A 14420-nucleotide genomic window follows, 5' to 3' on the forward strand; every position below is an offset into this window, starting at 1 on the left:
GTGCCTGTGCCGGGCACCCCGGTGCCGCTCCTGCTTCCTGGAACATTTTGCTTCCCACATTTCTGCCGTGGTGCTGCTGCTGCTGCTGTGAGCTCTGTTTTGCTGCTGCACAGCTCGTCCAAGGCAGGCCCTGGGGAGCCTCGTGTTCTGTCGCCGGGATGTTTGTGTGACTTTCGTGGAATTTCCTTCCCTCAGCCACTTGCTCACGGACACAGGGTGGGTTTTGCTGGTTGGCAGGTGGCTGGTAAACCGAGGAGGGTGAAAATAGGGAGGGAAATAGCAAGAGAACAAGGATTGATCTGTGCTGGAGGTGATTCTGTTAAAGGTGTCGCTGGGGTTCGTGCAGAGCATCCTGCCTGTGGCTCCGGCTGTGCTGAGCTGCTGCATGAAAGGGATTCTATCCTCCAAAACCAGGCAGGGAGCAAAACATCCCACAAATAGCAGGGACGAACTCTGGCAGCCGCGGGGGAAATGCCCTTTTAGCTGCCTCTGCTTTAAGCCTTGGGCTATTTGCAGTCAGGTCAGAAATAGGTGGTGATTTGTAAAAGAGTCATAACTGTGGGAAGGCTTTGCCTTGCAGCGAGTGGATCCTTTATCATCAATCACTGGCAGCGGCTCCCAGCAAATGGGCTTTGCTCCTACAGGAGATGAGTTTGTGGATGAGCCTGGGAGGACTCAGCTAATGCTGTGTAATGCTCCCTGCTCGGGCTCTGCGTGACTCCATGGGGAGCTGGGCTCGGGGAGGGCACAGGCAGTGCCCACGGCCTCTTCTCTGAGAGCTCCCAGCACCAGCAGCTCCTCTCCACCCACCCCAGGCCCCTGACACCCTGTCCTTGCTGCCAGGGGCTCCCTGGCTCTGGCCCCACTCCACCAAGCCCACAGGATCCCAGGGCACATCTGTCTCATGGCATGCTCTGCCCAAAGAACTGTTTAGAAGGAGCAAATGGATTTTTTTTTTCCTGTCAGCCAGGAGCAGGTTTCAAGCAGGCTATTTTTACCTGTTCCTGACTCTATTAATAGTTGTACGGCCAGCAATAAATGCTGATCGAGAGATTCGATTTGTCTGTCCTCCAGAGGTTGCCACTTCCTATTCCCCCTGTTGTTTTCCATCAACTGCTTCAATTAAATGATCTTTTTGTTATTTGGGGTGATACACTTGGGCTTTGTGTTCAGCTATTAAACTTCTTGGCTGTCTCACACACAGATGGATAAACACAGGAAACTGTCCCACTTTCTCCCCTCCAAGTGTCCTTGTGCCTCCGGGCAGGATGTTTCCCTGCAGGCAGGGACATCAGGGGCTGTTCAGGGCTGTTTGAGCTGCTGCTCCCTTCCAGACAGCCACAGACAACCACAATCCCTCTGTAAGCCTTCTGAGGGTGTTTAAATTAATATCCAAGGGTGACACCACGCTCAGGGGAGATGAGAAGCTCAGCACCATCCATTTCCCAAGTGGTGCTGATGAAAGGCACTGCTCTGCCCCAGTCTGTGTGTTCTGGCTGTCCCTGAGGTCCCTCTCTGTGTTATAGGTGAGGCTTCTGCTGCTCTGAACCTTATCAAAGCATCACCTTTTACTAAGATTTTTTTTTTTTTGGTAAGTTGGGTTTTTTGAATATATATTTTAAAATTATTATTTTATTTTTATCATAGAACAGGCTGGGTTGGAAGGGACCTTAAAGCTCATCTTGTACACCCCCTGCCATGGGCAAGGGCACCTTCTGCTAAGCAAGATTGCTCCAAGTCCTCTCCTACCTGGCCTTGGACACTTACAGCAATGGGTGCAGCCACTCTTGGCAACGTATTCCAGTGCCTCACCACCCTCAGAGGGAACGATATCTTCCCAGTATCCCATTTAATTCTGCCATCTGTCAGCATGAAGCCATTCCCCCTTGCCCTTGTCCTGTTCCTCCATGCCTTGTCCAAAGTCCCTCTCCATCTCTCTGGGAGCACCTTTAGGCACTGGAAGGGGTTTTAAGGTTCCTTGGAACTTTCTATTCCCCAGGCTGACCATTCTCAGTTCCCCCAGTACAGCACTGCTCCCATTCCATTCCCATTCCCATTCCCATTCCTATTCCCATTCCCATTCCCGTTCCCATTCCCATTCCCCATCTCCATTTCCTTTCCCATTCCCATTCCCATTCCCATTCCCATTCCCATTCCCATTCCTATTCCCATTTCCCATCCCCATTTCCATTCCCATTCCCGTTCCCATTCCCGTCCCCATTTCCCATCCCCATTCCCCTTCCCATTCCCATTCCCGTTCCCATTTCCCATTCCCATTCCCGTTCCCATTCCCATTCCCGTTCCCATTTCCCATTCCCGTTCCCATTCCCATTCCCATTCCCATTCCCATTCCCGTTCCCGTTCCCATTCCCATTCCCGTTCCCGTTCCCATTCCCATTTCCCATTCCCGTTCCCGTTCCCGTTCCCATTCCCGGCCCTGCCCGCGCTGCCGCCGGCCGGACTCTCGCCTGTCCCCTAGCGGGCAGAACCGGCGCTGCAGCGGCACCGCTCGGCGCCCGGCGCCGGGACCAGGACCGGGATCGGGACCAGGATTGGGACCGGGATCGGGACAGGAACCGGGACCTGAATGAGGGTCGAGGCCGGGGTCAAGGGAAGCCGCTGTCCTCAGAGCCTCCGCCAAGATGTCACCGCGCGGCCCCAGCCCGCGCTGCAGCCCCCGCTGGGACCGAGACTTGACCGAGACTTCTCTCTGCTCCCGGCCCCGCGCGTCGGAGCTCGCACCGAAAGGGGTCTTTTCTCCCGTTTTTCGGGCATTTGCACCGGGCAAATGTAAACCGGAGCAAAATCACGGCAGGGAGTGGCGTGGGACACTCTGCACCCCCCGCCCCCGGTTCCTGAAGTTTGGGGTCACCCCACTCCCCGAGCCCCGGGAACCGCGGGCCGGCTGCGGGGAGCCCGCACCGGGCTGAGAACGGGACGGGTACAAAGCACAGGGACCCCGTACTGAGATTCTAAGAGATCTTTTTGCAAACGGGACTGTGAAAGGGACCGGGAGTGCGAGCGGGAGTTCGAAGAACCAGAGTTCCAACCGCGCTGCGAACGGGACCGGGCTGTAAATCCCCGAGAGCGCAAACCGCGATGGGGACGGGATCTGTCAGTGCACCCCCGGGAGTGCGAACCGGGATGGGAACGGGACCGGGCTGTAAATCTCCGGGAGCGCAAACCGGGATGGGGACGGGATCTGTCAGTGCACCCCCGGGAGTGCGAACCGGGATGGGAACGGGACCGGGCTGTAAATCTCCGGGAGCGCAAACCGGGATGGGGACGGGATCTGTCAGTGCACCCCCGGGAGTGCGAACCAGGATGGGAACGGGACCGGACTGCGCAGCAGCGGGAGCGCGAACGGGGCTGCGGACGGGACGGGGCTGCCAAACACCCGGAGCCCCAGCCGGGCTGTGAACGGGACCAGGCGAGCGAGCCCCAGCAGCGCGAACGGGGCTGCGAACGGGAGCGGAGCGCGCAGCCCGGAGCCCGGCGGGGGGCGCGGGCCGGGCCGGGCGCGGAGCCGGGCGCTGACTCAGCCGCCGCCGCCCCGGGCCGTGACGCGCCGAGGGGCGGTCGCTGCCGGCTCCATATAACGCGGCGGCCGCCGTGCAGAGCTCACACCGACCCTTCCTGAGAGGGAAGAGGGGCTGAGCAGCCGGGCAGGCAGCGCCTTCCCCCTTCTCCTCGTCTCCTTCTCGGCGCAAGCTGCGCTTTTGCCGGCGTCAATGAAACTGGCAGCGATGATCAAGAAGATGTGTCCCAGCGAGGCCGAGCTGAGCATCCCCGCCAAGAACTGCTACCGCATGGTCATCCTGGGCTCCTCCAAGGTGGGCAAGACGGCCATCGTCTCACGCTTCCTCACCGGCCGCTTCGAGGAGCAGTACACGCCCACCATCGAGGACTTCCACCGCAAGTTCTACAGCATCCGTGGTGAGGTGTACCAGCTCGACATCCTGGACACCTCGGGCAACCACCCCTTCCCAGCCATGCGCCGCCTCTCCATCCTCACAGGTACTTGTCAGGAGGTCCCTGTGGCAGATTTCTGCTCAGTTTGGGGATGGTTTTGCAGTCCTGGGAGGAGGGAGGTACAATTTTGAGTGTTCAAGTGGTTGGGCAGCTCGTCTTGGTGCTGCCTGGTCCTTCTCTCTCCAAGCCTGTATTTGGCTCAGGAGTGGGTCTCTCTGCGTCCCCATCCCTGCAACCATCTCACCTTCCCTCTTTGTCCTCAGGAGACGTTTTCATCCTTGTGTTCAGCCTGGACAACCGAGACTCCTTTGAGGAGGTGCAGCGCCTGAAGCAGCAAATCCTGGAGACCAAGTCGTGCCTGAAGAACAAAACCAAGGAGAACATCGAGGTGCCCCTGGTCATCTGCGGCAACAAGGGCGACCGGGACTTTTACCGGGAGGTGCAGCCCCGGGAGATCGAGCAGCTGGTGGGAGGGGACCCCAAAAAATGTGCCTACTTCGAGATCTCGGCCAAGAGGAACAGCAGCCTGGACCAGATGTTCCAGGCGCTCTTCGCCATGGCCAAGCTGCCCAGCGAGATGAGCCCCGACTTGCACCGCAAGGTCTCGGTCCAGTACTGCGACATCCTGCACAAGAAGGCGCTGAAAGGCAAAAAGCTGCTGAAGGAGGGCGGCCGGGGCGGCACGGAGGAGGCGTACGGCATCGTGGCCCCCTTCGCCCGGCGGCCCAGCGTGCACAGCGACCTCATGTACATCCGGGAGAAAGCCATCGGCGGCGGGCACGGCAAGGAGAAGGATCGCTGCGTGATCAGCTAGGAGCCCCCGCTCGCCACGGGGAAGAAGGAAGGAAGGAAAGGAGGAAAGGAGGAAAGGAGGAAAGGAGGGGGGAAAGATGCTCGTTTCCAAATTGACTTTGGGCAGGTGCCCAGCCGGGCAGAGAGGGCGTCGCCTCTCCCCCAGCCTCCCTCCTCCCTCTTTCATCATCTCCCTCCCCGGAGATTTTGGGAGCGAGGGATGCGAAGGGGGAGGCTTTGGAGGGCAGGAGGGGATGTCACTGGGAACAGCCTCCTCCTCTGGGCAAAGAGACAGGGAAAGGGTGAGCTGCTGGGCAGCCAGGTGGGAGGGTGAGTGTGGAGGGCACAGACCTTGGTGTTTCTTTCCCTCCCAAACCACCCAGCCTCAGGCACTGCCTTCACGAGGGAGGGCAGGGGCCTGGTCAGCGTCTGCCTGGGGCTTTGGGGTTGGTTCTTGATTTTATTTTTTTTTCCAACTTGAGAAGCTGTGCACGGACTCTGGCTTTGTGTTGTGTGTTCATCTGTGTCTGCAAAACACATGCAGAAGACACTCCTTAGCTGTTGCAAAGACATTGCAGAGTTACAGCCCCGATGGACCAAAAAACTGACTCTTGTTTACATTTGTCTTGTTTGATTTGCAAGATTGGGGGGGGGGGGGGAGCGGGAAGGGTTTTACACAATAAAATAATAGGCACTTTATGTAGGTATTGTTTGTCATTGACATGAACAAAAAAAAAAAAAAATCTTCAAGTGTTTCTACCGTGGGTGAAACTTGATGTTTTATTTTTTCTACAAATTAATAAAATCTTTTTAAAAATTACCCCTGTGGGTTTGCCTTTGCTTCCTTGCCCTATCCCATAGCAAAGCCTGATCAAGAGAAGGCCTGAGCTCCGAGGTGACAAAAGCAGCCTGTCACTCCAGCCCTGTATTGCCCCATTTTCCCCGACTCCCAGAGCAAAGGTTCCCGCCTCTGCGAGCTCTGCGAGCCGCCGGGTTTTGCCACACAGGGTAAGGAGGGGCCGGGCAGGGAGCTGCTCGCTGCAAGGGGTCACCGAGCCAGCACTCTTTCCTCACTGCACTACGCTGAGAGTGACGGTGCTGGCAGCCCCATGACACGGCGGGCAGGGCATGTCACTGCCTGCAGTCACCCAGCAGACTGACATCACTCCCTTCCAAAGAGCTGATTGTGTTTCATGCTCTTTGCCGACTAACTAAGCGCACTTTAATGATGTCAACACAGACTGATTCATTGGCACCCCAGCTGGGATATTGTTTTTACTCTGCAATATGAGTAAAGGAAGTACTTTGCTCGAAAGGTCACCTTTACATCTGATGGTTTTTAATCTCTTCCCAATAACAAGTTGCAGTAATCATTGCTAGAAGTGAAAGGGAAACGGGAGCACTCTTCAAAGAAAGCTCATTTTCAACCTCCGCTTCCCCCTCATGCAGCAGCACAAATTTGTGTTTAGTACATATTAATGGCTAAAAAAAAATCATACTGAAGCCACAAAACAACGGTGGGAGAGTGAGGCTGCAAAGCAAACCTTCTCGGTTTCACTTGAAACTTGGATTCAAGTTTACAGAGTTAACTTGCTCCTGAGCTAAGTGCCAGACATTTCTTTGGCAACAAGTTGTTTCTTCCAGCTCTGCCTATGCCTGATTTCACAGGAACAGCAACTGGCAAAAGAATGGAAAACATCATCCAGGCATGAGACACAGGAATTTATTGAGCTGAGACAGGCAATGGCTGGTGGAAAGGCAATTTCAGTAATAAAAAAATGTGTACATTGTGCTTTGTTTATCTCGGTGTTCTGCTTTACTCAGAGTTTACACACTGGCACCTTCCCAAAGAAAGTACTAGTACAGTATCTCAGTGGGGACAGAGTAAATCTCTGAGCTACAGGTGAGTTGCAAACATCCCACTGAGCAGAATGACCTGTTCCAGCTGCTCAAATGTTTGTGGTTGTGGGAAGCCCCTGGATGTGGAACTTACCTGTCCTGTTGAGCCTGACTTTATATGGAATAACTAAAAGCTTTTATCATTTATGCCCTTTGTTTTGATTCTTGCCCTTCCTCTGTTTTAAGAGGGAAAGATTTTGGAGCTGGGCTCAGGATCCCATGTGCTGCCAACATCCTGCCCCTGCTCCACCCACATCCACTCGGTGAACACACAAGAGAGGCAGTTTGGAACTTATAAATCTTTATTTGACTCATCTCAGACACAACCACCAATTGTTTAAAAAGAGAAATACAGAAGTAACTGAAGTAATCATTCCTCTTCCAACACACAGGGAATGGAAAGTGTACCAGAGACTCTTTCCAGGAGCAGGGCCAAACAGTTCATGCTTCCCTCTTATGTTCCCTTTTGATGTTTGGCCATTTTTAAGTAAAAAAAAAAAATTGCAGAAATGCCCCCTTTTTCACCAGCAGGTACTTTGACCCTTAGTGAGGAGAAAGCAAAATGTCTCTTGCTTGTTTGAACGTAAAAAAGAAGAACCTCACCCTGAGAGAAAACAGGAGATGGGATATATAAGTGCACAGTCCTGCAGCTGATCAAGGGAACGTGCTGCTGCCACCCTCTCAGGAGAGCACACGGTGTCCTGGCCCAGTGTCACACACCCATGGTGCACACAGGCACAGCGCCCTGCAACCACAAAACCTAAAGAAAGAAATGTCAACTTCTGCCACCCTGTTCAGCCTGGACAGGAGGGATCTCAGACCCAGAGAGTGGAGCTGTGTCTTTCCTACTCCTTGGGGATTTCAAACATGCAAAGGCTCTTGTACTTCTGCAGCAGCTCGTTCTTGGTCCGGACCTGCTCCCGCAGGTTCTGCAGCTGCTGCTGCTGCTGCTCTGGGCTCACCCCGATGCCAGGCATGGAGCTGATCAGCTTCCTCATCTCCTGGAACTTGTTCTTGAGCTCATTCAGTACCTGGTGAACATCCTGGCTGTCCTTGTCCATGCTGTAGAGGAGAGAAAATCGAGACACTGAGAATTCTCCTATTGAAAACGCTGTAATTTCCAATGCAACCAGGGTTTAAACTGGAATTCACTGGGAAAATTGCTCTTGGTATCTAGGTACACACTCCTGATTCACCTATCCCAATAAAATGACACATATGGATATAGACTGGGTAGCTATGGGGCAACCTGGTATCCTGCAAATTTCCAGCACACAATCCAGTCACCTCAGGATGCATTAATCAGGTTAGGAGCTGCTCTGCAGCTTTCAAACATCACCCTGGAGCAAGCTAAATTCTCCCTCTGAACTCCTGTACCTCTCTTTGGGGAAGGTAAGATTGCATATGTGTTGTGTGTAGTCACCTGGAAAAAAAGACCTCAGTCTCACCCGTGACCTGTTGCTGCTATAATACAAAAAAAAATCAATGCAGCCAAACAGCTCGACAGCAGAAAACAGAAACTGCTCCCCAAAGTGTCAGAGAGTGTCCAAAGGCAGAGAAAATGGTACTTGGGAGCTTTAAAATGAGTCTCTGGGGATTATTACTTAATAAAAGAGAAGCAGCGGGGGTTTTTTTGGGTTGGTTTGGGGTGTTTTTTTTAAGAGCAGCAGAATTGGCTCTGCAGCCAGCTCTGTGCTTTTCAAGGCTCAGTGTTGTCTGAGGCAGCGTCTGCCCTTGAACCCTCATTAGTATCTGACTCAGCTTTGTTAGCACCAGCAAGAAGTTTTACTGATTCCAGGCAAAAGCAAGTCCCTGCTTCCAGGCTGCCTGTTAACAGGGAGAGCAGGATTCTAATGGTCTTTGAAAAACTGGGAGCCTGTTCAATAGCCAGACCTAAAAATAAATCTGCTTGGCATGACCAGGGCAGAGAGGTGCTCGATTATAACTTTGGGGAATCGTGACATGGCTGAGAGCAAAACTTTTAAGCAGATGGCAGCCGCTTGTTTCAAAAGCCTGTTGGAACAAAATATTCATTATTCCCTTCTAAATAAAACTGCAGCTGGTACTATAATGTCTCCCCATTATGCAGGCACTCAGGGCCAGGTTGGCAGTGGAAAAGTACAGAAACAGACACACAACCAACCCCACGGCACATCTGGGGAAGGATGGGGTGACACTACCTTTCATCCACCACAGCTGGCTTTGACAAGGGTGTCCTCCCCACATCCCATTCCTTCCCCACTCAAAGAGAACTGACAGCTGCCTGTTGCCTGGTTGATGCAAAGGGGTAAATATTTCAGGGTTGGTGGGTTTTTTTCTTCCTGATGGGTAGTTTTCAAGCCACCAAAGCAATTCATGGAGAGGTAGGAGTGAGAAGGTGTGGGAAGAGCCTGCAGCTGCCTGCACTAACACAGGATTCAACACAGCATCCAACCACAGCCTGTGCTGATACAGTGGGCACAAAACCTGCCCTAAGGCACAGTGCCCTTCACCACACCAGCACAACCCACCATTGGTAGAGCCACACAGAGGGACCTCAGCAGTGATGCCATTGACTGTGCGAGGCTGAAAACGCCAGCAGACTCTGTTTAGAAAAACTTTCTCCAGACCCAAACAACAGGAAACAGCACCCATCCTTGAATGTCAGCAAATGTACGCGATACATCCTCGCGCCGGAGCACAGAGTCACCTTGGAGATGTGTCCTCACAGCTGAGTCAGTGTCAGAACAGCAGGGCTGGGCTCTGCTACTCGAGGCAGAGGTAGAGGACAGCCCGTTTGCCATCTGTCAGGGACAGGAGGCACAGCATCCCACCGCTGGCCACCCTGGTGCCACCTTTCTGCCACAGTCGCCCAGGAAACGCCACACACCAAGCCAAGGGAGGCAGCTGGGCAGCAGGAGTGGGTGGCTCGGTGGGACAGGGCACAAGATATCCCTGGGACTGTCATCTGTGAGTCACTACAGCCTGATCAGTGACACATCACAGCCTGGGAGGTCTCAGCCCGTGGCTATGGCCCACTCTGGTGATGTACAGGCACACACCTGGCAGGGGATTTAGCCTCACTCTATGGTCTGCACAGATCAGAGAGAATCAAGGTCGGGAGGAACCGGATGGCCTACAGCTAGCACAGTGAGGAAACTGAGCAAAATTACAGTGTTTGTGTTCTTATGCCCATTCTGGACTGGTGTGTCAAAGGTATTCATTGCCATGGGCAATGGACTGGGCTGCTTGGGCTGCAGAGTCATTAAGGATCAACATCCCTCACCTTTCAGACATGTTTGCTCCAAGTGAAACATCAGCAGGACACACATCAGCTCCTCAATGAGTGCACAGGGAGAAGGCAGAAGAAAGCAATTCATGCTTCCTATGCCCACTGCCTCACCCTGCCCAGGTGAGAGCACAGAGCCTGCCTGGATGGATTTCCATGGCTGAGACATCCCCTTTCCGGGAATTCAGATAAGCATCTCTGGAGGGGTTATCCTGGCCCAGAAATACATCAGTTCTCAGGACTCTTGTACCAGCACCTTCACCTGTACAGTGCTTATCTTGAGCTGGGAAGAGAACAGTGTATGTCTCACCGAGGAAGCCATCCCCCTTTTTACAACTTCCCAGAAATGGGCTGCATTCCTGATGCACTGCCTGCACTTCCTGAGGCTGTTATCAGCCAGAGTAGAGTTCTCTGGAGCAATAACCCAGCGGACACACAGTGCTCCTGCTCTGGGGTTAGTGGTGGGGCAGTGTACCTGGGCCATGGGAGCACCTGCACTGCTCAGGTGACCCTGACACCACCCAGGTAGGACTCAGAGTGCAGATGTGCTTGGGGCTGTGCCAGCTCCCTGCAACACTCTTCCCAGGAACTCCAGCTGAGATAAAAAGGGCGAAGGAGATGCTGGCAAGATGGAGAGCATCACTAGAAGGGTGACACCATTGCCCTGCTACCTCTTCAGGGCATCCTGGGGAAGTGAGGGCTGGGAGAGCATCACTTGAGGGAGGATCCAACAGCTCAGCTCCCTGTTCAAGGCACTGTGAGGATGCTAAGGATGAAAAAAACAACTTAGAGGAAACCCCATAACTCTGCTCCCTGTCCAGAGCGATGCTGGGAGCCGGGTAGCATCACTAGAGGGGGCATCCCATTGCCTCACTCCCTATCCAGGGTACCCCCGCGGATGCTGTGACTGGGAGAACATCACCGGCGAGGGCCCCCCTTAGCCCCGCTCCTCACGCAGGCCCCCGAGAGCTCCGGTGTGAGGCAGCACCGTCCGAGCGGCGCGGCTGCGGCAGGGCCGCGGCTCCCGGCGGGGCGGGGGGCGGCGGTGGCCGTGCCCGCCGTTACCATTTGATGATGTCGTGGACGAGCGGCAGGAAGGAGAACTCCTCCTGCGCGGGCGGCAGCGGCGGCGGCTTCTGCTCGGCGGGCGGCTCCGGCGGCGGCGGCTCCTCAGCGGCGCGGCCCGCGGGCCCGGACGCCATGGCGGGCCCGGCAGTGACGGAGCGGGGCGGGCCCGGCCTGGCTCCGCCTCACGGCCCGCACGGAGCCGCCGCCGCGGCCCTCACGGAGCCTGGAGCCGGGCAGCGGTCGGGGCTGGGTTGTGCGGCTGTGCTCTGCAGCCGCACTGTGATCCTGCTGAGACTCCAGAGATCTCCCTCGAACTTCCAGCGATCCCCCCGAAACCCCCAGTGATCCCCCCTAAACCACCAGTGATCCCCCCTAAATGCCTCCACTGTGATCCCGCCTGTGCAGCAGTGATCCCTCTTCACCCCGCCAGTGATTCCCCTGAGACCCTCAGTGATCCCCCTGAGATCCCTCAGTAATCCCTCCTTAAACCTCCAGTGATCCGCCAGAGACCGTCACTGATCCCCTGAAACATCCAGTGATCCCCCCCAAAAACCCCAGTGATACCCTCTAAGTGCCTTCACAGTGATCCCACCTGTGCCCCAGTGATCCCCCTGAGATCCCTCAGTGATCATCCCTGTGCCCCCTATTGCTTCCCCCTACACCCCCCAGTGATCCCCCTATACCCCTCAGTGATCCCCCCTACACCCCCCAGTGATCCCCCTATACCCCTCAGTGATCCCCCCTACACTCCCCAGTGATCCCCCTATACCCCTCAGTGATCCCCCCTACACTCCCTAGTGATCCCCCTGACACCCCCACAATGTTCCCACCTCCCACCCGAGCCCCACACAGCAGGTGGGGGATTGGAGGAAGGAGAGATTGTGAAATCCTGCACCCCAAGGTCAGGGTGAGGAGAATGGGTTCCAGGAACCATCCAGGTGTCCCAGGAGCCATTCAGGGACCACTTGAACCACCCAGAGGTCCCAGAAAACATCCATGTGTCCCAGTAGCCACCCAGGGATCCCAGGAACCATCCAGGGATCCCAGGAACCATCCGGCGATCCCAGGAACCACCCAGCAGTCCCAGGAGCTACCTGTGGGCTGGCCATGGCTCCCAGCCCCTCAGCACACTTGGATTAGTGTCCCAAGTCTCTATACCTCCCTATCTTTCAAGCCAAATCTGAGGGGGAAATTGCATTATTCTGTGTAAATAACCACAGCAGGGTTTTGCTGTCTCTTACATCCCAGCTTTTCAACATATTTTTTTGTTATTTGGAGTCCTCAGTTTGACTTTAATGCAAATGGGGATGATATGGGCTGGATGATGAGGTTGTGATCCTTAAAATGCCTTAAGGACAGATGTTTATATGGGACCAGAATTTCTGCTCAAGGGAGGAAGCATGGCCAGCATCAGTTGGAGGGAAAGCAAGCTGGAGTGTTGGATGAGAGCCTGGGCTGGAGACTGGAGGAATCTGGAGGAAGAAGAGAAGTGTGATGTCAGGGTTGGGACTGCTGTGAAGCTGGGAGAGGGAGAAGAAGGGGGAGAAGGCTGAGAGAGCTGGGGGTGCTCATCCTGGAGAAGAGAGGACTCTCGGGAGAGTCCCTTCCACTCCCTAAAGGGGCTCCAAGAGAGCTGGAGAGGGACTTTGGACAAAAACTGGAGTGACAGTACAAGGGAGAATGGCTTCCATTCCAGAGGGCAGGGTTACCTGGGATATTGGGAAAGAATTCTTCCCTCTGAGGGTGAGGCCCTGGCATAGGTTGCCCAGAGAAGCTGTGGCTGCCCCATCCCTGGAATTGTCCAAAACCAGGCTGGACAAAGTTTGAAGCAAGCTGGTCTAGCAGAAGGTGGCCCGTGGCAGCGGACTGGAAGCAGGTGATCTTTAAAGTCCTTTCCAACCCAAACCATTCTGGGATTCTGTGAAGAAATGGAGCTCTGGTGTGACTGACCTACCTGCAGGGGGAAAGAGGTGGCTCGGGATGGTGAGTGGTCAAGGCTGGGAGAGGGAGGGTGATGCCCCTCTGCACCAAGCAGCCTCAGTTTGCTTCAGTGAAGTGCTGCCCTTGTGTTCAAACCCCTGTACCCACACAAAGCATCACAGCATGGATAATACCAGCCACAGTTGAGAGAGCTTTTTTTCCTGGTTTGGCTTAGACAAAACGCATTATTTAATTTTTCTTTTGAAATAGGCCTCCCTGCTCAATGGTTATAGGCTGAGGAAGACTGGGAAGGCAATTTTCTTTTTTAAACCAATTTCTTTCTGAAAACAAACAGAGGCTATTTATACATCTAATGAGAATGCTGGCAACCATTTAAATGGGGGATATTGGCTGTTTGCTCTAAATATAGCAGATGCAATCGCTCACTTTGTTCCTACTGTCAGGAATAGATCCTGGTTCAGTAACTGATGCTGGAATGTGCAAAGGAGCCTGGGGGAGCCCAGATTCCACTGAGCAGATCCCTGTGGGAAGGCTGGTGGTATTTATGGCCCTTGACTGAGCCAAGCAGGAGGAACAGGATGCTTTGTCCTTCAGATGGGGCTGAATGGTTCATTTCTGCCTCTTTTTAAGGGCTGTTTCTAAAGCAGGAGTTGATTCAGGCTCTGTGGGGGACACTTCCCTCTGTACTGTGCTGGTTTTAATTCTCCCCTTGGCTTTCTGGAGGAGGGCAGCAATAATTGCTGGGTTGCTGGATGCCTGCCTCTGATGTTTGAGTCAGGCAGTTGTTCCAGCAGGTGACAACATGCAGATACCATTCAGTACCTAAAGTGCTGTCAATCAGCATTTCTTTTTGCCTTTCCATTTCTATTTGGAGTCTCGTGTTCCCAAAGAGCTGGAACACAGCTTTACCTCGATGCTGTATCCCTGCCTTTTACCTTCTCTTCCTTGTGGGAACAGCTCCTCCAGCTCCCCCGGGTGACCCATGTCTGTCCTTTGGGGCTTGTTGTGTCTTGTGGCAAGTCCAGGGGACAGCAAAGGTGTTTCACAGTTTTCATTCTAGATTTTTTCACTTGCTATCAGTTCCTCAGCAGAAAGGTTTGAATGGGCAACCTGTGAAAACTCCATGTGAGGCAGCTAAAGCAGGAACAAAGACACTTAGTGATGAATGAAATGAATAATTTCCCCCTGGATTTGGTAATAAACCTGAAGTACAAATGATCGACCTGTTCCTCGATTTAATTGTGGCTCTTTGTACAATTCATTTGCTGGACAGGCAGTGTCTGAAATGTGTGAATGTTTCCAAACCATCTGATTTTCTGTGTACATTCATTGCTCACCCAGACATTTCATTAACCCATTATCCTAAAACCCAGCTGATCAAATAATCCGTATCCAGAGTATCTTTTGTTATTGCCTGTTTCTTTATGATACCAATGTTATTCTTTCTTCTCCTGTCATTTCTGTACAGATTGTACCTCTT

The 14420-nt window shown here is 53.8% G+C and overlaps 2 protein-coding genes across 3 annotated transcripts; one reads left to right on the plus strand and one right to left on the minus strand.

Moving 5' to 3' along the window:
• The first annotated feature begins 3614 nt into the window (after positions 1-3614).
• Positions 3615-5584, plus strand: RASD1 (ras related dexamethasone induced 1). 2 transcript variants are annotated; one of them, XM_036392826.2, is made up of 2 exons: positions 3615-4017; positions 4307-5584. In XM_036392826.2, the coding sequence occupies exons 1-2, from the start codon at positions 3732-3734 to the stop codon at positions 4879-4881; spliced, it is 861 nt and encodes a 286-aa protein (XP_036248719.1). In that variant the 5' UTR covers positions 3615-3731; the 3' UTR covers positions 4882-5584. The 2 variants fall into 2 exon arrangements, with proteins under 2 accessions (XP_036248719.1, XP_036248718.1); XM_036392825.2 differs by having other exon boundaries at positions 3616-4017; positions 4236-4901.
• A 1363-nt stretch (positions 5585-6947) lies between these two features.
• Positions 6948-11139, minus strand: MED9 (mediator complex subunit 9). The gene is made up of 2 exons (XM_036392776.2): positions 10997-11139; positions 6948-7725 (listed from the first exon to the last, which is right to left on the minus strand). The coding sequence occupies exons 1-2, from the start codon at positions 11131-11133 to the stop codon at positions 7509-7511; spliced, it is 354 nt and encodes a 117-aa protein (XP_036248669.1). The 5' UTR covers positions 11134-11139; the 3' UTR covers positions 6948-7508.
• Positions 11140-14420: the final 3281 nt, after the last annotated feature.

This window comes from Molothrus ater, chromosome 16, assembly GCF_012460135.2.
Source record: "Molothrus ater isolate BHLD 08-10-18 breed brown headed cowbird chromosome 16, BPBGC_Mater_1.1, whole genome shotgun sequence".
In the NCBI taxonomy this organism is placed as follows: Eukaryota; Metazoa; Chordata; class Aves; order Passeriformes; family Icteridae; genus Molothrus; species Molothrus ater.

Bases quoted from the DNA above. Each gene is read 5' to 3' on its own strand.
- RASD1 (XM_036392826.2), top strand. From the start codon at position 3,732: ATGAAACTGGCAGCGATGATCAAGAAGATGTGTCCCAGCGAGGCCGAG. The intron at 4,018-4,306 runs GTACTTGTCAGG...CGCCTGAAGCAG, and splicing joins CCGCCTCTCCATCCTCACAG to CAAATCCTGGAGACCAAGTC.
- MED9 (XM_036392776.2), bottom strand. From the start codon at position 11,133: ATGGCGTCCGGGCCCGCGGGCCGCGCCGCTGAGGAGCCGCCGCCGCCG. The intron at 7,726-10,996 runs GTAACGGCGGGC...TCTCCTCTACAG, and splicing joins GTCCACGACATCATCAAATG to CATGGACAAGGACAGCCAGG.